Here is a 25,526-nt window from a genome sequence, read left to right on the forward strand (position 1 = left end):
CCCCTTCAGAAAATAGTTTTAATCAAAAAAAAAAAAAAAAAAAAAAACCAGAAGGTATTACTAATTTTAAAATATCTCCTTCAAAAGGTAGTTTTATTTAAAAAAAAACCCTCCAGTAGGTATTTTTGATTTTAAAATATCTCCTTCAAAAGGTAGTTTTAATCAAAAAAAAAAAAAAAAAACCAGAAGGTATTTTTAATTTTAAAATATCTCCTTCAAAAGGTAGTTTTATTTAAAAAAAAACCCTCCAGTAGGTATTTTTGATTTTAAAATATCTCCTTCAAAAGGTAGTTTTAATCAAAAAAAAAAAAAACCACCAGAAGATATTTTTGATTGAAAATCCCCTCCAGAAGGTATTTCTGGCATACACTATAACTACACTACTCCTGGGTCCCCCATACCTACCACTGCACAAGGTTTGACTGGTTGGATGGGGGCCCTGAAGACAGCTTTGTATTTTGATCCAGACCGGGAGTCGAACAACCCCCGATCCCAAGGGCATTGATTTGGAGTGAGAACTTGAGGACTTGGGCACTATGAACCAGTGACGTAGCAATGCGTGGGCGACAGCATCTCCAGGGGCCTCGCAACGAAACTTTGATTTACTTTACAAAATATACAAAAATCTGAAGCCAAAGTAATCTAATCGAACCAAAAATAACATTGAAAAGCGATAGCTTTGTGCAAGGTAAATTAAATAAAAATGGAACAACGTTTAAAAGCACAAAAAGGATAAAAAGTTTTTAAAAACGCAGACATGTTTCGGAGGTAATAGCCTACTTCCTCAGTGCGAAATGAACAAATTTATGAATCAAGGTCAAGGGAGAGACACATTCCTTGTCGATGTAATACCGGTTACGTGGGACAGACAAGGCGTTCACTTAAATTTCGTTTGAAAGAACATGAAAACCACGTTAAAAAACAGGAACTGAACAAATCTTCAATTGCTAAACATTGTTGGGACACAGGGCACAATTTTCTCTTTTCGGAAGCCAAGATCATTTGCAGACCTACAACAGTAGGTGAATTAGATTTTATGGAATCCTTTTACATTCATAAAAACTTAAATAATCTTTGCAATGAGTCTTTTGCTGTTCCGCATTTTTCTCCAACTTTATTCAATCTTACATGTTAGAATACGTCATATTTTGCCTCAGCACTCGCTGATAGCTGATTGGTCAATGTTTTTCCGGTTACGCATTTAAACTATCCCTTGACCTTGATTCATCCATTTGTTCATTTCGCACTGAGGAAGGAGACTATTGCCTCCAAAACATGTCTGCGTTTTTAAAAACTTTTTACCCTTTTTGTGCTTTTAAACATTGTTCCACTTTTATCAAAAATAACATTCTGTGAAACGTGCAATCAATGTGATCAATTTTTTTGGTGGGAAATCCATGAAAGAGAATGAATGTTTAAATGTATTATCCAATCAAAATAATTGATTAAACTCATATCCTTTTATTTTTTTTCTGCAATATTCTTTTTTTCCTTCTGTAAAATGTAACACTCCGTTAAACACGTTAGTACGATTTTTATTCTTTCAATGCAATTTCATGACGTATCCCATACTGTGTTTCCAATCTCCTTTCGCATTTATGTGAAAGGATGCAATGCACCGTTTCCCAACAAACGTATTGTTACAAATTCTGTAAATAGTAATTATTGTAGTAACGTAACCTGTAGATAGTTTCCCGTAATGAATATACAACCCCTATACATTCGGCTAAGGTATACGATCCCCCTATTTCTTTTTCGTTCATTGATAAAATTTGATAACGGTCTACTATTTTCGAGAAGCGTTTGGAATCTTGTGGAATATTTGAGAGATTTCTTTCGATGTTTATAAAAGCGTCCCGCGTGATAAAAAGTGAGTTTCGATTGAGAATTCGAACTGAGAGCGTATTAGCTCTGTTTATTGCGAGGCATTTCTCTGTGTTGTTTTTCGTATTTCGAAGTAAATACGTGTGTAACCGTTGAGTTTACGGTGTGGTGTGATATTTGCTTAATTGCTGATGATTCATTTAGCAGTTGTGAACGATCTTTCCTGTACATAGCGTAAATAAATTCTCTGTGTTTTTAATCAAGAACTGTGTCGTCCTTTCAAGAAAGTTGGAAGTCTCACCGGATCCGTTACAGTATCAAGTTGCAGCTCGTGCGGAAATGCATAATTAAAAGTACGATAAGACAATTTTTTCAATGAATATGTGTTACAGTTGAACTCTGGGCCGCCGAAATCCGAGACTCTTTTTAGTTTGGTCGCCGGGCCCCCTCCCAACATAAACCCTATAAAAATAATATTGTTACAAATTCTGTAAATAGTAATTATTTATGTGATTCATTTGTCGTAATCTAGCTAAATTAGGCGTTTACTAAATTATCTTTCATCTAAAATTATTGTAGTAACGTAACCTGTAAGTAGTTTCCTGTAATGAATATACAGCCCCGTACATTCGGCTGAAGTATACGATCCCCTCATTTCTGAATGATAGAATTTGTGAATGGAAAAGAAATAAAATAACGGTCTACGATTTTCGGGAATCTTGTGGAATAGTTGAGAGTTCTCTTTCGGTGTGTATAAAAAACCGTTACGCATGATAAAAAGTCAGTCTCGAATAAGAAGTTGTACTGAGAGTGTATTAGCTCTGTTTATTGCGCGGCATTTCGCTGTGTTGTTTTTCGTGTTTCTATGTAAATACGTGTGTAACCGTTGAGATTACGGTGTTGAGTGATATTTGCTTAATTGCTGATGATTAATTTAGCAGTTGTTAACGATCTTTCCTGTACATAGTGTAAATAAATCTCCTGTGTGTTCTCAAGAACTGTGTCTTCATTTCAAGAAAGTTGAAGTCGCACCGGATCCGTTACAACATTATTCCGATTCCGACTGACCAGGCTGACAACAGCCTCTCGTCTGCCTGGTGGAACTCTTACGTGGTAAGTTGAGTCACATTTTAACTCGCGTATACATTGAGAAAGTTTCCGTAAAAACTTTTTTCTTACCATTTTTTTTTTTTAAATTACAAAACAGTAAAATGCTCATAGACTTTATTTCCCAGAGCAAGTCGGGTAAGGTTTAAGGCTCGACCGATGGCAATTTTTGGACGATGCCGATGGTTCAAAGACGGCCGACGGCCGATTGTTTTTTGTTTCAAATGGCCGGTGGCCGATGGAAGCCCTTTCCTAAGGGGCCATTCATTAATTACGTAAGGATGATTTTGGCAATTTTTGACCCCACTTCCCCCAATGTAAGAGTACGTAAGATTTTTCAAACCATCCCCCCTATTCTTACGTAAAATTCCATTTCGGTTTTCAAAATAATAAAATAACGAATTTTATATCACTGGAATCGAAATTAAATTCGCTATTATTAAATTAAACTTTTTTGTGCCAAGAAATAATTTCTAAAAATCTGAAATCTGGACTGATTTTTTTTTTTTTTTTTTGACTTTTTTTTTTTTTTTTGTATAAGATACGATATAAAACATGCCATAAAAGAACTCAGCAGCTCCAATTTTTGCAGGTTTAAAATTGTTCGTAAGCCTGATCCTTTAGTCTCAATGTTAGACAAGTAACAACACTACAACCATAGATTAAACAAAACTAACCTTTATTAACATAAAACAAATAGAATTATAACCATAAGATTGGTTCTTGCTGGTATTATAGGACCAGCGGTTCCCTTCGTAAATTCAACATCAATCAATCTAAAATCCTAAAGCAATCTGAATCTGAACTGAGATTCTTTTAATTTAAACTTAGGTTTGCCATAAAACTGGCGAGATATTTAATCGCCAAAAGAAACTAAAAGGGAGATATAGCATGCCATACATAGTGCGATTCTTTTATTGTATTTTACGCAATTCATTCTTTGTAAAACAAATAAAAAACCTCTCATCTTAATACGTTTTTGCCTTCCAGACGCAAATGAAATATAACCCCTGCCAAACCACTTGACCACGCGATTTCAAATGCAAAATATCAACTTGGAAAATATTACGTAAGAATGCGTTTGAACCTCCTCCCCTCCCAAGTAAGAGCACATAGAGATTTTTTCAATCTCCTCCCCCTTGGGACCCTTACGTAATTAATGAATGGCCCCTGAAGACTGCCGAAATATAGGTTTCATATATTTTTCAAGGAATAAAAAAGTATTCAGTAAGTCGCAGAAATCGGTGGCAAGCATAGACTAATAATAAGAGTAGACCGAGCTATGGCAACCCTTTTGCTGCTCATAAACCAAACCATGTGACTAGTGGATATCCTAGCAACAGCGGGCGTTGATCGTAGCAGACGATCAACGCCCGCGAGAAATAAAATAAATAGAATTGATGGAACACGGAAGAATGATCTTTTATGGAGTCCGATTTGTAAATTTGTCATTCTAAGTTGTAAATACTTTGTTAATATAGTGAGTCTTTCGTTTAGATAGTATTGTGCATTTTCATTATTCAGTTTCAATAACTCTCGAAGCAATTAAAGTTGCAAGCGCCCGAAAAGAATCGGCAAACGGTAAGATGGTACCTACAATTTCAATTTAAGATACCGATTAGTACATTTTTGCGTTAACTCAAAACGTTTACGCCATTACGTTCACGCCAACGCTGACGTAGCAGTTCCAAATGAAATAAAAGTTACTGAAAACTGTGATCAAAAACTAATTACTAATGTCAAAATAATTCATAACTAAAAGAAAAACAGTTCAATCTCTGCACCTGGAATTTTTTTTTTAATGAAAACACATTACTTAAAATACATGTGGAGTGCCAAACTATAGATAATGTTGCCATCTAGCAACCATGCTGCCAAAGTTTTCGCCAAGCCTCCCACCAGTCACATGATGTATCCATGAACCAATTTTTTCATCAGCAAGTCTGGGAAAGCTCGGACTACTCTTATTATTAGTCTATGGTGGCAAGACATGTTTCAAAAAAAAAAAAAAAAAGAAATAAATACAGATGACCGGTTCTTACCCCGGCAGCTGCCCAGGCGTCATCCCTTCCTCCTTTGACGGCGACGACGAGCGCCGCTATCATGTAGAACAGCGTCCACGTGGCCCCGTACAGCAGCTCCTGCACCAGAGAGAGAGAGAGATCAGGACAATGCTCGCCCACACATCGCAAAAAATATACCGCGCTATATGATACAGCGCGTCACACTCATGTCATTTTAATTTTGTCTCTTTCAAAATGAAGTTTTTTTTTTCACTCTTCTTTTAATATTATTAAAAGTACAAAAAATGCGCCGCCAGCTATAGTGGCTGTAACCAGCTATAGGGCGGTAACTTACTGAAAATTACTAAAAGTGTTTTTTTTTTCACTCTTCTTTTAATACAGTAAAACCTCGTTAAGTCGTCAGTCAAGGGACCAAAAATTTTTGACCACTTATGCGGAGTGACTACTTATGTGGAGTGGGAAATTAAGGAAGAAATAAAAAGCCTTACAAATATTTATGAATAGCAGTAGAATTCTGTGAGGAAAACAATACCTTCTGCAATCAATTTCTGTAAATTAGTGGAAATTTTAAAAAAGGGGGAAAATACTAATGATAGTTACTTTTTTATTTTCTCTTACTTATACATTACTTAATTATCACAACTTATTTTAATGTAGTTACGGTACATTAATGCAATCCTTCAATGTTGACTGATGAAGTTGTTGCCTTACGGAAAAGAACGATCTCTTCTAACATACATCAAGCTTTAAATTTTGGGTTTGTTGTTCCTTGTGAACGGATGTTAAATACTGACTAACATTCTCCAAGTATTAGATTTTGTCTGTTTTGCTGGAAAGAGTTTGATTCTTATTCTCGGCACTCGGCAGAGTCACAGCAATGCTTTGAATGACCAGAACCGAGGATCGAAATTTCAAGGAGAAATGACTATCAAACAGTCTTTCAACTATTTTCTAAGATCCGATAAGGAAAAGGAATTTTAGAAAACAACTTTTGAGTGACTAGTTAAGCGGGTAAAATTAAATTTGGTGACCAGTAAAGGAGGGTCATTTTACATTACTGTGAATGAGACCTTGTCGGGAACAAAGGAAAACGACCACTTAAGCGGAGTGACCACTTTACCCGTCGACTACTTAATGAGGTTTCACTGTATTACGAAAAGTACATAACATACACTGCCAGCTATAGTGGCTATAACCAGCTATAAGGCAGAAAATTACTAAAAGTGTTTTTTTTTCTACCCTTCTTTTAATGTTATTAAAAGTGTTTTTTTTTTTAAATTTTAAATATCATTGCTGTCTTAAACTTATTTATAGGCTTCGATGTCTTACAGTTGCTCTGAAGTGACGATACAGTTGCACACGTTTCTTACTGCTTTTAATACAAGAAAACAATACAAGCAAATAGAAAAAAAAAAGTTTAGCGATCATTTTATTTTTCGCTTGTCTCATCTGATTAAACATATCAATAATCGTCTTTACATTTCCCTGTTCTGCATTTCCACTAAAAGAATCAGGGGTACCCATACCCCCCCCCCCCAACTTCAATATCGCAAATTCCCTCTTTAATCCCTCTTTTCGTTTTTTATTCTTAGCTCTCTTTTTTTTAATTATTTTTTAAATATTTTTTATATTTATTTATTTTTGATTATTTTTTTTAAAGTTATGTACTATGCCAATGACACTCACGCTCAAACTAAATAAATAAATGAAAAAAAAATATATAAACAGAATAAAATAAAATGAAATAAATAATTTAAATTAAAAATAAATCAATAAATACATTTAAATAAATAAAATAAAAAATAGAAATACCCCTCCCATTTTGAAGGCGCAACTGGTGCCCTAATCCCCCCCCCTGTGGGCACCCCAGAATAGAATGCCTCATACTCAATGGTGATGAGTTTGAAAAAGGCAGTCAGTTTAAGTGTCTTTCTCTGCGCTGGCAAAATTGTGAAGGAAAAAACATATGTACAGAAAATAGTTCACAGCGTTGAATGAGTATCTTAACACCTCCTTATTATCCTCATCCCTACCTCACTAAATTTTTATAGGTAGAACAGAAATGAATAATTTGAGTTTAAAAAAAAAGAGTATAGTTGATCCCTTTTTACTTCCTTTTACAAAAAAGGAAGTATTGTATTCGCAAAAAAATTTTCACTCAAAAATCGATCTCAATTACCATTTTTCTCACCCTCTAATGACTGTTGAGTTTTTTTTCCATCCGATCACACGTGGATATATGCCTAGGAACGTACAGACACCCGAAATATCCATTTTGAGCCCCGAGGGGGATTTCCCCCCCCCCCCCCCCGAGTTAATTACAAAGAAATTTTCTCGTGACGTCCGTATGAACGCATGTATGTGCGTATGCGTGTATGTATCTCGCATAACTCAAAAACGGTATGTCCTAGAAAGTTGAAAGTTGGTACGTAGACTCCTAGTGGAGCCTAGTTGTGCACCTTCCCTTTTGGTTGCATTCGGATGTTCCTAAGGGGGATCTTTTGCGCCTTTATGGGGGGAAACCATTGTTAATTTCGATGTAAACTCAATTTGTGTCATAATTTGTCGGACACTTGGCGATATCGCCAGTCTTTTGGTCGCCAAGTTTTGTCGCCAACTTGGCGTGAAATTTGGCGTTTTTTTTTTAAATTTGGTTTTAATCTGTCCACTGTTGGTTTAAAGCGAGTAAGCCTTAAATCGTTTGCAACTTCCATTTCATTGCATCCTAATCAATATTTTATTATTATGTTTTTTTGTCATCTGTTACAGAGGCATATTCGGAAATTTACCTTTGTATACATGTATTTCGTAGTAGTATAGTAAATATTGAAATGGATTTATGAAAGTATAGTTTCATTTTTTAATCTTCATAAAATAATAAATCAGCTTGAATAAATAATAAAAATACGGAATATTTCTGTAAAATAAACGGGAGAAAACTGGCGTCCTGGCTGACAGTTTTTTTCCGTAAATTTTACGGATTTTTTTTACAATGTACTCCAATTCAACGCCATTTCCCCATTATTGCAATTTTAATGTGATTCAATACTTAACTCTCTAAATATCACCAACACTGGCCAAATTGAAACCAGAATTTTAAAAATATTTAAAAAAATATGTCGCCAAGTTGGCGACAAAACTTGGCGACCAAAAGACTGGCGATATATTGTCAAGTGTCCCCCAAATTATAACACGGAGTCGTATTTGGTAGTTTTTCTACGTAAAAACTAATTTAAAAAAGCTGGTTTAATAGTAAAAAACGGGAGGATGTGTGCATCACATGACTTCCTTTTACTCCAATTTAATGTCATTTCCTTATTATTGGCAATTTTAATGTGATTCAATTGTTTACTTTCTAAATTTCATAAAAAAGGGACCAAATTAAAACCAAATTTAAAAAAAAAAAATCGCCAAATTTGTTGCTAAGTTGGCGACAAAACTTGGCGACCAAAAGACTGGTGATATATCACTAAGTGTCCCCCAAATTATAACGCCACTTGAGTTTGTATCGAAATTAACAATGGTTTCCCTCCAAAAAGGGGCAAAAGACCCCTTTAGAAACACCCGAATGCAACCAAAAGGGGAGGTGCACAACTAGACCCCATAGGAGTTGAGTTATGCGACATACATACGCACATACGTACATACGCACATACATACGTACATACGCACATTCATACGTACATGCAGACGCCACGAGAAAACTCGTTGTAATTAACTCGGGGAAACTTCAAAATGGATATTTCGCGTCTCTATACGTTCTTGGGCACTTATCTTGGGCACTTTAAAAAAAAACTCAACATTCATTCGGGGGTGAGCAAAATGGAAATGAAGGCCGATTTTTGAGTGAATTTTTTTTTGCGAATACAATACTTCCTTTTTTCTAAAAGGAACTAAAAAAGAAAAAAGCTCACCAATTTAAGCATTATATGAATTTTTAAATTTTAATCGGTCGAAATTGATTTGAATCTTTTTGTACCGTAAGGAATGTGTTGAATAAATACGATAAAACCATTTATCCAGCCCGCATCAACTTTTTGCAAGTTATCTTTTCAAAAAGAGTTTATTTATTTTTATTTTCGCAATTTCTTTTTTTTACTTTGCACTTCCTTTTCGTTTTTTGAATGACACGATTTCTTAATATTCCTTTTTTTAAAACATAAATATGTTTTTCAGCCACTAACACAAACACCCTGCATTCTCCATCTTTAGTTTTCTGGCAGTTTCCGTTATCTCTTTCTCTCTCCCTCATATATATATATATATATATATATATATATATATATATATATATATATATATATATATATATATATATATATATATATATATATATATATATATATATATATATATATATATATATATATATATACAGCTTGAGTAAAAACTTTAAGACCAGTAAATATTTTTGTGAAAATTAGAAAATAAAACTATATTGATTTTAATACTATTGTATTATTAATTATTAATGTTTATTGGCAAGAAATAACTCAACAGACAGGATTTGTAAAGTATGCAATTACCAGGAAAGCAGTGATGTATTAATAGTTAGTATTTTAGCCTGAGTAAAAGCTTTAAGGACACTAGTTTTTTTTAAACTACAGGTACTTATACTAGAACAAATATGATCGCAGTTACCAAGATTGTGGAAACCCTTCAACTTGTAGTGTTGTTATTAATTTCTTCAAAATTTTGGTTACCTTTGTGAAAGTATCGAAAGGTAAAAAGTTAACTGTTCATGAAAGAGAGCGGATTGATTTTTTTTTTCTTCAGCGGGATCATTAGGCAGACTGTTGCGATCAATTTAACTTAATTGATAATTAAAACTGTTGCGAAAATGGAGGAAGTGTTTGTAAACTTACATCATCTAAAAAGAACTCGAGCGGGACACTTATTCAAAAAATATGTTTAAATGTTTGTCAAAAACGATGTATAACGCAATTAGAAGGTGTGGAGGTTTTATTTATGCAGCAAAATTGCCTAAACCTCAGTTACTGATTAGGCACAACGTAGGACATCTGAACTCTAGCCAGGAAATCAAAACCTGGGATAACCAATGGGTACAAATAATGTTTCTGACGAAAATAAGTGGAATTTAGATTGACTAGACAGACGGAAGCACTATTGGCATGATTAACGAAAATAAGTGGAATTTAGATTGACTAGACAGACGGAAGCACTATTGGCATGATTAACGAAAAGAAATGGAAATATTCTCCTAGCTCCAATTAAATGGAGACTCTAGCATGACTTAAGAGTGCATTGCTTATAATGGTGTGGGCTTCGTTATGCTTGTTTCAGGTAAAATGAATTCACAAGCATATCAAAATGTCCTCGCGAGCCATCTTTTACCAAATGCAGAATTTATTGCTGGAAGAAATTTGAAATATCAGCAACACAGTGCACTTATCCATTCGAGTAACAGTGCAAAAAATTGGTTGCAAGTCAGCAATGTTAAAACTTTGAAATGACCAACTAAATTTCCTGAACCTAGCCCATTATAGAACTTATGGGGTGACTGAACGTTGTCAAAAACTAGTTTTATAAAAGAAAACAAGAATATTTGAAGCAATGACTCCTACGCAAGCTCATTAATGTTTTAATTTTTGTCTTAATATGCTTTTTTCTATGTTGGCCTTAAAGTTTTACTCAAGTTCAAATATTGATCTGTAATATTTTCTGATAAAGAAACACTTACATACGAAATGTTTGGCCTTTTTTACTTGTATTCAAGGTTAATAATTATCACTCAAATGGTTCTTTGATCCAAAGTTAAAGATGTGTCCAATTTCTTACAAATGTTAACTGGCCTTAAAGTTTTTACTCAGACTGTGTGTGTATATATATATATATATATAAAATGTGTGTGTGTGTATTTTTATAGCATAATACCAGTAGTAAATGTAAAAAACATAGGGGTGTCCCGGACTCTAGCCGAATTTTTTTTTTTTTTGAACCATACAAGTACCAATAGTAGTATTTATATGCAGTACCTGGACGACCGAGCCTCGCTCGGCTTTAAAATAATTATTTTTTGTCAACTCGTGTTTTTCCAAGGTTCGATACTTTTTCAAATATACTTGAAAAGCATCACGTTAACGAAATATTAAGGTTCTCGCGAATCGTTGGATAAGCTTCCGAAAAATGAGAGAGATACATGTAATCACTTTATCAGCATTATAATCATTTCAGCTGTAAGAAGCCTACTACACTGTTAAAAATGGGTATTCAAAAATAACGAAAATTTACTCATTTTTGAATACTTTCATTACTCAATATAGCTCCGAATCAATAAGGTTCAATTTTGAGAAACACATGTACTCATTTTATGACTCGTATTTCTCGTATGTTTGTATTTGATGCCACATTTACTCATTTTTGAATCAATCGTATTCAAAAAAAAAAAAAAATGAATACATTCAGAGTTTCATTTTTGAATACATTTTTTTTAACAGTGTACTGAATATAGGCCACCTCTCACCCACAGACATACACCTAGGGAAACTCTGAGCTGGTTGCGCATAAATATTTAACGCACGGTATTGCCAAAAAAGTAGTTTCTAAGATCAAACATGACGACAATAAATATGAAAATTGGATTGAAAATGCGCCGCGACTTTCTTATAACATTAAAGTACCAAACAAAGAAGATTCTGAATGCAATTAAATCAACATTTTGCTTTAAACTATCTGTTACATTTTTGTTTCCACTAGACAGTTTTCCTGTCATTTATCAAAAGAGCTGCGATTCACCATTTTATCCCGATCAAGATTTTCATTTGGAATAAGTACTTTTTAGTGTAGTTGGTCACTTTACTCCAGAAAATGCTAAATACAGCATGCTATCCATAAAAACCGATGATCCACAAACCACTCCAACAAAATATAAACAGCCTCAAGACATGTTTTTTCAAAACAAAATTTAGATGCGTGATTAAAAAAGAAAACATAAAACTATTTGAAGTGTAAAAAAGAAAAAAAATAAGTAAATAAAATAAAATAAGACAGTCAAACAATAGTTTTGCTGAAAAAAAACTTACATCGACTTACATAATGCTTTTGAATTTATTATTAACCAAGTGTGATTGAAATTAGCCAAAGTAGCAAATATAATCCAAGCCTGGCAACCCTAAGCAAGTTAAAAAATTTAAAGCGAGAAGAGACAGATTCTCATTGTTATGGTTGCAAATCGTCTGCCTGATGTGTCAATTCACAGTTTACTTCAAGGCTTAACTCAATTTGACTCTATATTAAAAAACTTTTTTTTGTAAAAAATCGCGTTTTTACAGAAAAAACACTGATGTAGATGAACTTAGAATGCAAAACTACAATTAAATCCAAAAGTTCACCCAAATCGTTAGAGCCATTTCCGAGATACGAAATATATACATACCCACAAGAATTGCTCGTTTAAAGATATAAGATATACGAGTATAGAAAGATGTGGGCACTCACGATGGCGAGCCAGGGCACGAACTTGAGCCGCTCGACGAGGTGGAAGAAGTAGAGCAGCAGGAGCAGCAGCGTCACCGTCAGCCCCGTCGACGCCACGAAGTTGAACCAGTTGCTGTTGCTGCACCACGAGCACGAAGAGGCCATGATGCAGATCATGCCGACCACGTTATTCACCTGGAAACAGAAGCGGGACTCAGTTCCGAAGACGACAATCAAGTTCAGTGGAATACGACAGTAAAGTTCAGATGTGGCGACACTGGCGCTTCGCCACGCCACTTAATGCATTGGTTTCCTAGGAGCGAATCGCCGACCTTGACTTTTCTGCGCATGCGCGCCCGAGCTAAATCGACGTTGTGAGTGGCACGCCGGAATCACTTGACTTTGATTTCAGCGTCACGCCGAGTAGCGACGCAAAAGCTCGGGTGATTTCGCTTCTAGGAAACCAGGGCTTAAGGTTTTGTTTGCGCATGCGCGAGCTTGCCTCTCGGTCGTAGACGGTTGGCAGATGGGGCATTAATATATTTCATTTCCATTATTCTTCAAATGTAAATTAACGTGTTTCATTTCGTTTCTTCGTGAACTTTATTAAAAGTTCATTAGCAAACTTTTATTGAGTCCAGTTAAAGGGCGGTTCCGGAAATGTTTCAAAGGGGGGCGCGGTTGAATTTTTTCTTTACCTTTACTACTAATTACACATGTTTGGGAGCGGGAGGGGGAACTGCATTAACGTTTCTATCTCAAATATAAAGCCTTAGCCAAGGAGGTCCACAAATCCACCTGCTTATCTTTTCCATCGAAAGAGGTATCCTAAAACTGAGTTTTTTGAAACTTCAGTTTCGAAAAATTACCTGAGGAAAGTTACCGAACCCATTGTGTCACCTTACACTACCAGAGATATCTAAAATCGAGTCTTTAAGACTTAAATTTTGGAAAATGCCCGAGAGAAGGTCTCCAAGGTCCTTCTTACGTAGCCAAAAATCGTTTAAAATTGCCATTTTAAAACTTAGAATTCCGAAAAGTTTTCGGGCGGAAGATTTGAACCCCATTCCTTTCCTTGTCGTCATAAAAACCGACCTACACTTGCGTTTTAGAGCTTCAATTCGGAAAAATTTCCGGTGCACGCTCTCTCAAGGGAGGGGCGATCGCCCCTCCCTTGAGAGAGCGTGCACCGGGACGGATGCAAGGGAGGGGCGATCGCCCCTCCCTTGCATCCGTCCTTGGTCCAGTTTCAAATACAAATACAAATACAAAAGTGACGACCAGCAACAGGCTCTGGGCCCAGCTAGACCAGTCCTAGTCCATTTACAACCCCCAGTGAGGATCAATGGCCCTCTTAAAACCATCCACTCCCTTGCTCATGACCACCTCTTCCGGTAAGCTGTTCCAAGGTTCCACTACCCTGCTATAATAATATTTTTTCCTAATAGCCATGTTAGCCTGAGATTTGAATAGCTTAAAACAATGACCCCTTGTCCTGTTTTCAGTGCTAAACTTCCTATTCAGAGTCACAACTGACTACAACTGTATTTATGTCGAGGACTGCATACTAAGTGCTTTGCCTCCATTATTTTATATACCGATAGATGGCAGCACCATCACCGGATCGAACAGTTAATGAGAATTTAGAACTAGTCCAGGAGCTAATAGCTACCCCCAGAGGTATCGTTTCACTTGGAGGACATTGAGACCACGAGCCTATTTAACGTCGACCAGTCCCCTTTAATGACGACGGTGGGTCTTCGACCATCGAGGTTCGAACCCAGGACCCTCCGGCCCCAAATCCGACACTCTACCGATCGGGCTACCACGGCCCGGTGCTAAACTTCAGCCCCGTAACATCTTTCACTTTGATAAATTTAAACAACTGAATCATATCCCCTCGGTCTCTTCTTTGCTCAAGACTGTACATTTTTAGCCTAGAAATGTAATAAATTAGTTGCAAAAGATTTACCTTTCCTGAAACCGTACTGAAAACTAGTCAATCAACAATAATTACAGTACACTACACATAACCGGCGACAGGTTTTCTAATCAACACTTTAAGTACTGACCGAACTTACTGACGTCATCCAAGATTTAGTAAACATTAGGCGTGTTTTGATTTAATATTATTACATCACCTAAGTCGGAAATACAGTGGAAGACCATTATAACGCACACCTTGGGACCAGAGCTTTTGCGTTATACAGGTTACTGCGTTATATAGATCATTTCACAAATTTTGAATCTAATATTCAGAATATATCTATATATTAACTCTTCAGAATGAGTTTATCTGCAATGAGTATTAAAACACTAATTATATACAATTAGTCATTCACAAATAAATATGTTTCACAATAAAAATAAAGTGAAATATTCTGCACTTCTGCTAGCTTTATGGTTTGCATAACAGCTGTATCTTCTTCAAAAGCCATCTGGTATTCTGCTTACTATGAATACTCATTTTCATTTAAAAGCTTTGAAATAAGATGGAAAGATGAAAAACTTTCAAAATTTAATTTGCCTCACAATTCTTATGTTTGCAAGGCAAAACAGAGGTATTTTTTAAACTTCAAAACCCGTTGTTTACTTCTGAAAAGTTGTGCGGTTTATAGGGAATTGCATTATATAGGTCGGCGTTATAAAGGTATTCTACTGTACTCAGTTGAAAATATGACTTCTGACAATGAAGTTCAGTTGTGGCCAGGGTTGCCAGATTTTAGAACTGTAAATACGGGACAGGCTTCTAAGAGTGAAAACGGGGGGGGGGGGATTTTTTAAGGTTGAGGGCAATTAGTGGATATGGTGTATTTTTAGGGGGTGCTTTCCGACGTAGGATGTTTCTTTATGAAAAATTTGAGAAATTCAATCGTATCAAAGCATTCAACTTTACAAAATGTCGCCGATCAAAGTATAAAAATCGTTTTCAATTGCGATTGCCGACGCATGCGCAGGGGTATATTTCCAACATTAGTCAATGAGCAAAGAGGTTGGTCATTGGTCTGCCGCCCACGCCAAAACAAAAAACAAATTGAAATAAAATTATTTTTGCGTTTGCTGCCACATAATTTTCTTTTTGCTCTTTTTTTTTACATTTTTTTGCTCTAATTATTTTTTCCTTAAAATAATGCCTCGTTTTGTAAAATATTGTAATAAGCTAGAATACGGGACTTTAGCTGTCCCCTATGGGAGTTCCCCCAGTTCCCCGGTACGCGGGACAATTTTTCAAAATACGGGACTCTCCCTTGAAATCCGGGACGTCTGGATTTCAAGGGACAGTCGGCTTGGATGTTACAACCCTGGTTGTAACATCCACACAACCAAAGGTTTTGTAATCAACATTTTACACCCTTGTGAAAAATGAATGGAATTGAGCCATTTTTTTTAAAACAAAAATCACCTTTATTTACGTCAGCCTCATATCAATAATGATCGAGTAACGCTCCTGACGTCATTAACAATGAAACTGGAGCCATGGCATGATCATTTGATAATGCGTTTTGGTCATGTTTCACATGCTGGGAAAGGCTTTATTGTGCAAGGCTTAACTCGATCCGGTCACTTAACTTTGTTTTGCTGGTAAGACTCATTTCAGGGGAATGAAGAAATGATCAACAATGAACGCTACCTACTGGAGGCGTTACCACTGAAGTTAGGGTTAAAAATATAAATAATAGCCGATGATCGAGTAACCCGCGTGTTTCAACAATGAAACGCGCGCCACGGAATGATCATTTGATGATATGTTTCGGTCATGTTTACTATGTAGGGAAAGGCTTTATTGTGACAAGACCGAACTCGATCCGGTCACGAAATCCGAAAGGAATTTTAGTTAACTGCTGAGGAACAGATACGTCCTCACATAAATAATAGCCGATGATCGAGTAACCCGCGTACTTCAACAACGAAACTCGCGCCACGGCATGATCATTCGATAATACAGTGAAGCACCATTTATGCGTTTTTGAAGGGACAATATGAAAAAAGCGTACAAATGAAAAAAACTTATAATGGGTGTAGGTTAATGTGTGTTAGACTTTGCAGGGACCAGTTTAAAAAACGTACAAATGAGAAAAAACGTATAATAGGTATAGGTTAATCTGTATTAGACTCTGCAGGGACCAATTTAAAACACGTACAATTGATAAAAACGTATAAAAGAGAAACGTATAAACGGTGCTTAACGTATGTTTTAGTAATGTTTAACATGCAGGGAAAGGCTTTATTGGGACAAGGCTGAACTCGATCCGGTCACTTAACTGTTTTACTGGTAAGATTGTGTCATTTCAGGGGGATGAAGAAACGAGAAAGTGGTCAACAATGAACGCCACCTACCGGAGTGAGGGTTACCATTTCAACTATCAAAATATCACCAAACAGGCAGTTCAAATGTAGAAGCAATTTTGACCCGTACATACATACGTAACTGCGGTGTGTAGTAAAACTGTTCTGAACACAGGGGAAAAGTTTCATTGCTTTAGTTCAAATATTCAAAAAGTTATGAGTGGTTTTAGGCGATGCTACCTATGTGTTCTTGTGCAAAAGAAAAACTTTAAACCGCCTTTTCTCGATGATGGTTTTTTTTGTGTTTTCCTGTCATTAGAATCCCTAAGGATTTTTTTCTATTAAAGATACAGCTGCAAAGTAATACTTTTTGCAATTGGGATAACCTATTTGACAAAACTGTGCATTGGATAAGCATTTTATAAATGACTGAAATGTTTAGAGCATGTTAAACTTTTAAAAACCAATTTAAAAAAAAAAAAATTTGATTTTTTTTACATAATTAATCACAGAAAATTTTCTAATAAACGCATAAGCAAATGAATGCACATATTTTTAGAGATGATCATAGTAATCATTTAGCAAAAAAAAAAAAAAATTAATTAGTGCAAAACTAAAAAAGCCTTAGAAATTTCAAAAAATTGAAAATTTCTTCAATTTTTTGAATTTTTAAAAAAGCAGGCAATATTTTTAAAATTTGAAAATAAGTTATTGATTAAGAAATAAGTATGCATATTATGGTTTCAAAGAAATATAAAATTTACTTAAATTTTAAAAAAAATGTATGAAAGGTGCTGTGATCCCTTGATTATAAAATCAAAATCCACCACTCAGTATACCTCCACCCCCACCCCTGATTTTGGTCCAGCACCATTTTTACTCTACTGGGTATGGAGCCAACTAGAGTTTTGCACTTTTCTTTGAATTCTTGATCTCTTAACCACGTTTTTAGCAAAGCACAAATCATTTTTTAACACGCTTTTATTAGCTTCACCTGTATGTATGTATGTATGTATGTATGTATCTTGTAACGGAATCTTGCAGCTCAAATTTCGCCCACTTCCTGCGATCGGATTCTTTCGAAATTTGGCACGCGATCTCAGACCCGATGACAATGCAATATTCTATAATCAATTCAATTAATTAACTCTTTTAATTGTTAGTTTCCTCCAATTTTAATCAATATTTTGGCATAAATCCAACAATGTGAAAAAGGAAAAATTTAATAAAATTAATTAAAAAATGCTCGCAAAAATTATTTAAAAATATCTACAAAAACCTTTAATTTTTCTGCATCAGACAAAATTTGTTCCAATGTTCCAAGGTAATTAGAACATGAAATATAACTGTTTTCAACTAATTTCATGCCAAAATTGAGGTGAGCCTTCCATTAGAAATTCATTGCTGATCAGACCATTGTTGAACAAAACTTTTCAAATTTTCAAAGTAATATAAAATATGATTTCCGCAAACATACATCGATGACTCACAGTAGCTTCCCATCGGGGTGTCCTTGTCTTATCTTTGAGATATTACCTCGCACTCGTTTCATAAATAATTTCGTCAATTAAGTTTCAATCTGATTCAAATTTTCATATACCGCACAAAAAAAAAAAAAAAAAAATTGCCTGATAATTCTCCAACAAAAGACTAAAAAACAGAAAAATAAAATAATAATTTAAAAAACTTTAAAAAAACACGCTTTCGTAGCAAAATGAACTAAAAGGTGAAAAATAATCTTTGGATGATAGTAGTTGACCAATCACTTAATTTTAATGGAATACAAAAAAGCGTGGGGGGCTTCTTATCAGTTCTCTTGAATTTCTTCCATTTGTTGTCCAAGCAAAAATGTAAATAGACAGCACCCCACGCTTTTTTGTATTCCATTAAAATTAAGTGATTGGTCAACTACTATCATCCAAAGATTATTTTTCACTTTTTAGTTCATTTTGCTACGAAAGCGTGTTTTTTTAAGTTTTTTAAACTATTATTTTATTCTTTTGTTGCGCTATCAGATTTTCACTCAACGTAACAAAGGCCTGCCTTTCCCGCGGAGAAAGATCCATGGCTGACAGAAAGATAAAAAGCGACCGGATTGAAAAAAATAAGCAAAAATATGTAGAAATTTATAACACTCAAACAGAACACAATATTTATGACAAAAAAAATGTGATGTTGTAGAGCTTGATCCACTGTTAGGCTAAACAGCTGTTATTAAACAAAGATTGAACTACCTAATATCTATGTGAAATAGTTTATTTCGTTTGCTTTTTCATTCATTTATGGTAATGGGGGCCCTTCGCAATTTCGACTTGATAAGTCCCCCGCCGTACCCGACTTTTCCATAAAGTGCTTCATTTCCCCCCTTTTTTTTTTAGCAAATAGGGTAACGGGGCACCAGTAACAGACAATGGTCCAGTAACAGACGTTCGTAAGTTAGGGTTTAAATGATAAGAGTTTTAGGCGGGTACTGACCAACCACGGATTGTATGGAATTTTCAAACGCCCAGATAAGACAAATCAATCTGAATGAGGGGGAAAAGTAAAAACTTAATGCGCGTCGCGTATTCCGCTCACTTGAATGAGAATCCATAGACTAATAATAAGAGTAGACCGAGCTTTCCCAGACTTGCTAATGAAAAAATGGGTTCATGGATACGTCATGTGACTGGTGGAAGGCTTGGCAAAAACTTTGGCAGCATAGTTGCTAGATGGCAGGATTATCTATAGCTTGGCACTCGACATGTATTTTTAGACGGAATGTGTTTTCATTACATTTTTTTTCTAGGAGCAGAGATTGATCGAACTGTTTTTCTTCTAGTTATGCATTATTTTGATATTAGTAATTAGTTTTTGATCACAGTTTTCAGTAACTTTTATTTCATTTGAAACTGCTGGGTTGGCGTGAACGTAATGGCGTAAACGTTTTGCGTTAACGCAAAAATGTACTAAAAGGGTATCTTAAATTGAAATTGTAGGTAAAAATCTTACCGTTTGCCGATTCTTTTTGGGCGCTTGCATCTTTATTTGCTTAGAGAGTTATTGAAATTGACTAAAGAAAATGCACAGTACTATCTAAACGAAAAACTCACTATATTAACAGAATATGTACAACTTAGAATAACAAATTTACAAATCGGACTCCATAAAAGATCATTCTTCCGTGTTCCATCAATTCTCTTTATTTTATTTCTCGCGGTCGTTGATCGTCTGCTACGATCAACACCCGCTGTTGCTAGGATATCCACCAGTCACATGGTTTGGTTTATGAGCAGCAAAAGGGTCGCCATAGCTCGGTCTATTCTTATTATTAGTCTATCTGAGAATCTGCTTCTGCAAAAGCTGACATCACTAAGAAATAATAGATTCGTCCATTTCCGGCTGTAAAACGGATGTTTGTCTTTCCATACAATTAATTCGTGGTAAGACAGTAAAACGGATGTTGCTATGGCCCATGAATACGGTGCTACCATCTAGTATCATCAGATTGAATTTCTATGAGCGTGTTGGAATTTATATACCAGGCAGTAATGGAAGAGATCTGCCGGTGTTTCATGTTCATTTGAATTTAATGAGGTTTTAGATCTAAAAATTTAACTTTTGTACTTTTGCAACTTTGTAACTTTGCAATTTGTAACTTTTGCACATTTTGAAGAGAAAAAGTGAACTTGACTCATCCTTTCCTCATCCTATCTGTTACTGGGTATCATCCGATTTTTCGGTGTCTGTTAGTGGGGGGTCGGACCTTTTTTCGAAATGGAGCACATAAAAATAGAATCAACTCATTCAGAGGATCCAGAAGCAGCCAATCGTTAGATGAGACGTAGTTACATGAGAAAAAAGTAGTCTTAAAAGTCTGAATACATTAAAAGGCTCTGAAAATTGAGTTGACCCGAGAGCAGTGTCTTAAGCATGTCTTTTACTAGTGCCTTTGCCCTAAATATTTTATGTCAACAAAGTACATTTATTTTGCAAAATACATCTCATCAGAGGCAGTCATAATATGCGCTCATCACGATCTGGAGACTTTAATCCGAAAAACAAGTTACGTTATTTATGGAATTGCAAATGGCATTCCATATCACCTCCCCCCCCCCCCCCCCATCCCCACGTTAATATGCACAGATGAAACACAAATCGTGCCGGATGGATCACAGATGCTTCGAATCTCATTCGATCCCCTCCACACCCCCAGTTGAGATCGATGGGAGCGCGGGAAAAGTGCCCACGCACGGAGATTCTATTCGAATCAATATCGCTGTACGTCTATCTGGTAACAGTGGAACGCCGAAAATCCGTGCGTCGGAAATCTGAATCGTCAGAAATCCGAAAGCTCTCCCATGGAATTTTAGGTAACTGCCGAGGAACAGATACATCCTCATCCTCATATAAATAATAGCCGATGATCGAGTAACCCGCGTGCTTCAACAATGAAACGCGTGCTACGGAATGATAATTTGATGATATGTTTTGGTCATGTTTACTATGTAGGGAAAGGCTTTATTGTGACAAGACCGAACTCGATCCGGTCACGAAATCCGAAAGGAATTTTAATCAACTGCTGAGGAACAGATACATCCTCACATAAATAATAGCCACTGATCGAGTAACCCGCGTGCTTCAACAACGAAACTCGCGCCACGGCATGATCATTTGATAATACAGTGAAGCACCATTTATGCGTTTTTAAGGGACAGCATGAAAAAAGCGTACAAATGAAAAAAAATTATAATGGGTGTAGGTTAATGTGTGTTAGACTTTGCAGGGACCAGTTTAAAAAACGTACAATTGATAAAAACGTATAAAAGAGAAACGTATAAACGGTGCTTAACGTATGTTTTAGTAATGTTTAACATGCAGAGAAAGGCTCTATTATGACGAGGCTGAACTCGATCCGGTCACATAACTGATTTATTGGCGGGACTGTGTCATTTCATGAGATTGAAAAGGGAAACACAACTCTTAAAGTGGATGAAAGGGAAAGGTGGGGCTTAGCCGTCAAAATCTAATCAAATTGCGGACAAAAGTGAAAAGAGTTTTGAATCGGTCTCTTTCTTGCTGGTAACTTCGTGGAAAAAGGAGTGTGACCAGTGGCGCACACAGGAATTTTGCAAGGGGAGGGTCCGAGATCAAAAGCCTCATTTTCATATTATACCCCAATACGTCGTCAAACATATTGACTTGATTTTGTCGATTCGCGTGAACGGAAAACAGTAAAAAATAAACTATTGAATAAACAATTAGCATTTTGTAATGAAATATACTTAAATACATTATCAGAAAGCAAAATAATATACGCTTTAACTTTTCTCATAATTAAAAAATGGATTCAACGAATCAAATTCATCGTTGCAGAAGCACCATATGATTTAGAAATTCATAGAATCTCATTTTAATCTATAAATACAAAACTAAAAACATCGTTATTATAGTGTGTTCATTTATAATCACCATTCTGCTTCTTTTAGGTCATTTGTTATACAAAAAGTGCGTAATATTTTTAAAAATCTTTTAGCATATGAATTTTATTTTCTCATTTATTAAAACTGAAATTATTGTTCGCTTTGTTTGGAAATATTTTACGTACAAAATTCATAGAATCGTAACCAATCGGGGCAAAACAACAAGACTTATGGGAGGGGTCCGGACCCCCTGGACCCCTAACTTGTGTGCGCCACTGAGTGGGACATATGTTATTCCAAAATTTCTCAAATATTTTATTGGAAAGTATTGTAGAGTTGGAAAAAAAAGAAAATAATAATAATACTGTTTGACCGCGGATTGTATGTAATTTGGCAATCTGCCAAGTAAAGACTATTCCATCTGAATGAATTTAGCAGGGGAGAAGGGAAAACAACGATGGGATTTTGATGCACACGTTTTATAATGTCACTAGTGCCTTACTCATTTATTGCATTCTCTAAAATAAAATAATGGAAGACAAAAATAGTTACCATGGAAACAACAAAAAGAAAATGAAATATTTTCATTTCGTTCAGGAACGTAAAAGCAAAATGGTAAGCTCAAAACTTTGTTGTGAATCAATAAATCAATTCATTTTTGCCCTGAGAATATAGATCGAATAGACTTCAGATTAAAAAAATGTTGCTGTGAGCAAATTTTCATTTTTACGAAACTAAGGCTAAATAATAGAGAGGCAAAAGTGCACATCTGTAACACACCAACTAACACCCCTGTAAACTAATAGATAGGTCCATTTCCGCCTATAAACCAGATATTAGCCTTTCCATGTAATCGATGGTCGGACAGTAATAAGTAAAGTTTTTTTTTTTTTTTTTTTTTTGAATAATTTTTGTTATATTCACAAATAATTCGAATTTGCATTAGTTAAATCTAATTAAAAAAGTAAACAGTATTAATTTCTTCATTAAATCTAATTTTATGGTTAACTTCTTCTGGGTTCAAAGAAAATATTGTTATAGACAGGTTTATTGTTGTAGACAGTTTATTTATGCTTGCATCATTCTGGGACCAAAGAAAATATTGTTATAGACAGGTTATCGTAATAGACAGTTTGGTTATTCATGCTGACATTTTGCTGGGACCGAGGAAAATATTGTTATAGACAGGTTTATTGTTATATACAGTATCGTTATACACAGGTTTCACTGTATTTAGTACAATATCTACTTTTGGAATGGTAACATGTTCTGAGATCCGTCCGGCAAAAAAAGAGTTGATGTCCTTAGCGCAATCAATTTGATTAGATGCGGATTGAAAGAGGCCGACAACCTGTACACCCTCGCAATTAGAAATCGGCTGCGGGGAGAATGGAATGCCACTGATTTGCAATCGATGCGCACCGATCATTAGAGTGGGCGGGAGAGCGATATTTATCGGGTCACCTTGCAGTTCCGATTATAGAACTTCGGGAACGGACTGCCGTTGATTTGCAGAAAAAAAACTTTTAAAACCCAAATTCTTAATGTATCGTATCACATAAATGTTTCGAAATCCCTGAACTAAAGAAACCAATGCTGTATATTATAATATACACGAGTGATATGCCCATTCATTGCATTAAAATAATTATTTACAAAAAAAAAAAAAGAAAGAAAAATTAATTTGAATTTTGACATTTTGAATTCAAATTATGTTTTTCTCAATCACGAGTGTGTGTATGTAGGCGTGTGTGTTTGTGTGTGGGGGTATGTGTGTTTGTGTGTAGGAGTATGTGTATGCGTGTGTAGGCATGTGTGTTTGTGTCTGTGTGCTGGCATAAGTGTGTGGGTAGTTGTGTGTATGAATGTGTGTGGGGGGAAGTGGGTATGTGTATGAGTGTGTAGGCATATGTGTTTGTGTCTGTGTGCAGGCATGAAAGTGTGGGTAGTTGTGTGCATGTGTGTGTATGTTTTTGTGTGTATGTGTAGGTGTCTGTATGTATGCGTGTGTGTATGTGTTTTTGTATGTGTGTGTAGGTGTATGTGTTTTTGTATGTGTGTGTAGGTGTATGTGTTTGTGTGTGTGCATGTATGTGTGTGTGTGTAGTTGTGTATGTATACGTGTGAGTGTAGGATATGGATGCAACCTGGAGTCGGCTTTCGCTAGAGGAGCAGCATCGTGAGGAGCCGGTCGACGGGTGATGCTGCGGAGGGTAGCGGTAGGAAAATAAAATCAAAGGAGCATCAAAACAGTCAAGTGAGAACAACAATAAGCAATCGTGATTGCTCAAAAAAAAAAAAAAAAAACAGCTGGGGAAATCAAATATTTCTAAACTTGGAGCATTTTCTAAACTACAGCTAAGGTCAAATGAAGGGATCATTGAGCACCCTCTTAAAATTTGAGTCAGAATATAAATGGTTTAGAATAGAGAGTAAAGAAATTAAATAGAGAGGTCCCGCTATGCTAAGGAATTGAAGCCGGAAGTTGCACCGATGTATCCCAAGATCCTTAGCTTCTCGCTAAATATCTCGAGATACGTTTTGGTTCAGAGCATTACATTACTGAATCTCAATTGGTAGTTAAATTAAACTTGGATATTGTCACAAGTTTATGAAGCACGTTTTTAAAATTCACCTTAAAACGTGAATTATAAGGCTAAATTTTGCATTAAGGCTAAGTGTTCTGCAGAATTTTGATTTTTTGGCCAACCCTTATATATATATATATATATATATATATATATATATATATATATATATATATATATATATATATATATATATATATATATATATATGTGTGTGTGTGTGTGTGTGTGTGTGTGTTACCGTTAAATTATATAATGCAGTTATTTTTTGAACACCTAGATTCTATGAAATAACTAAGTATTCTATAAATTAACTAATGAGAGACAGTTAAGGTGTAAAATAAACAATTTCTCTATAATAAAATACAGTCGAGCCTCCATATATCGAACTTCCACATATCGAAATTTTCTATATATCGAAATCCCAACAAATTTCTATGTTCATTACATAGAAAAGTTGTTTCTATATATCGAAAAAATCTCTATATATTGAAATTTTTTTTCGAGATTTCGTAGGTTTTTTTTTCCTTTTGAGTCTGTTCGTATCATGAAAAATGAAGGTTAGCGAAGAAAATTATGTTCACTAAAGGTTGCTACAAAACTCTTGAGGAATCTGGGGTTCAGGGGTGTGTAGGTAGGTCGTTGTTCCGTTCTGGAGTTCTTAAAGTCCCTCAAGTTTATTTCAAATCTCAGTTGTAACCAGTAACACTGTGAAATCAGTTTCAAGTTATCCCTATTGTCTGTTGATTATCATTCCTCGTCTTTTTAGCTTCAGTAAAATCATTCAAGTTAAGTAGATTAATTTTTTACTTTTCTCTCGATTCCATTGTCAAAACGAAAATCCCCTCATGTTGCAG

The 25,526-nt window shown here is 35.4% G+C and overlaps 1 protein-coding gene across 1 annotated transcript in view; it reads right to left on the reverse strand.

Annotated features, from left to right (window-relative positions):
- LOC129232420 (MARVEL domain-containing protein 1-like) overlaps positions 1-25,526 on the reverse strand; it is a 38,232-nt gene that overhangs the window by 9,603 nt on the left and 3,103 nt on the right. Inside the window, exons 3-4 of the mRNA XM_054866565.1 lie at positions 12,414-12,587; positions 4,974-5,072 (exon numbers count right to left, since the gene is read on the reverse strand). Coding sequence (XP_054722540.1) covers positions 4,974-5,072; positions 12,414-12,587 — 273 coding nt within the window. The remainder of the gene's footprint in view (positions 1-4,973; positions 5,073-12,413; positions 12,588-25,526) is intronic.

Source organism: Uloborus diversus, unplaced genomic scaffold, assembly GCF_026930045.1.
Source record: "Uloborus diversus isolate 005 unplaced genomic scaffold, Udiv.v.3.1 scaffold_12, whole genome shotgun sequence".
In the NCBI taxonomy this organism is placed as follows: domain Eukaryota; kingdom Metazoa; phylum Arthropoda; class Arachnida; order Araneae; family Uloboridae; genus Uloborus; species Uloborus diversus.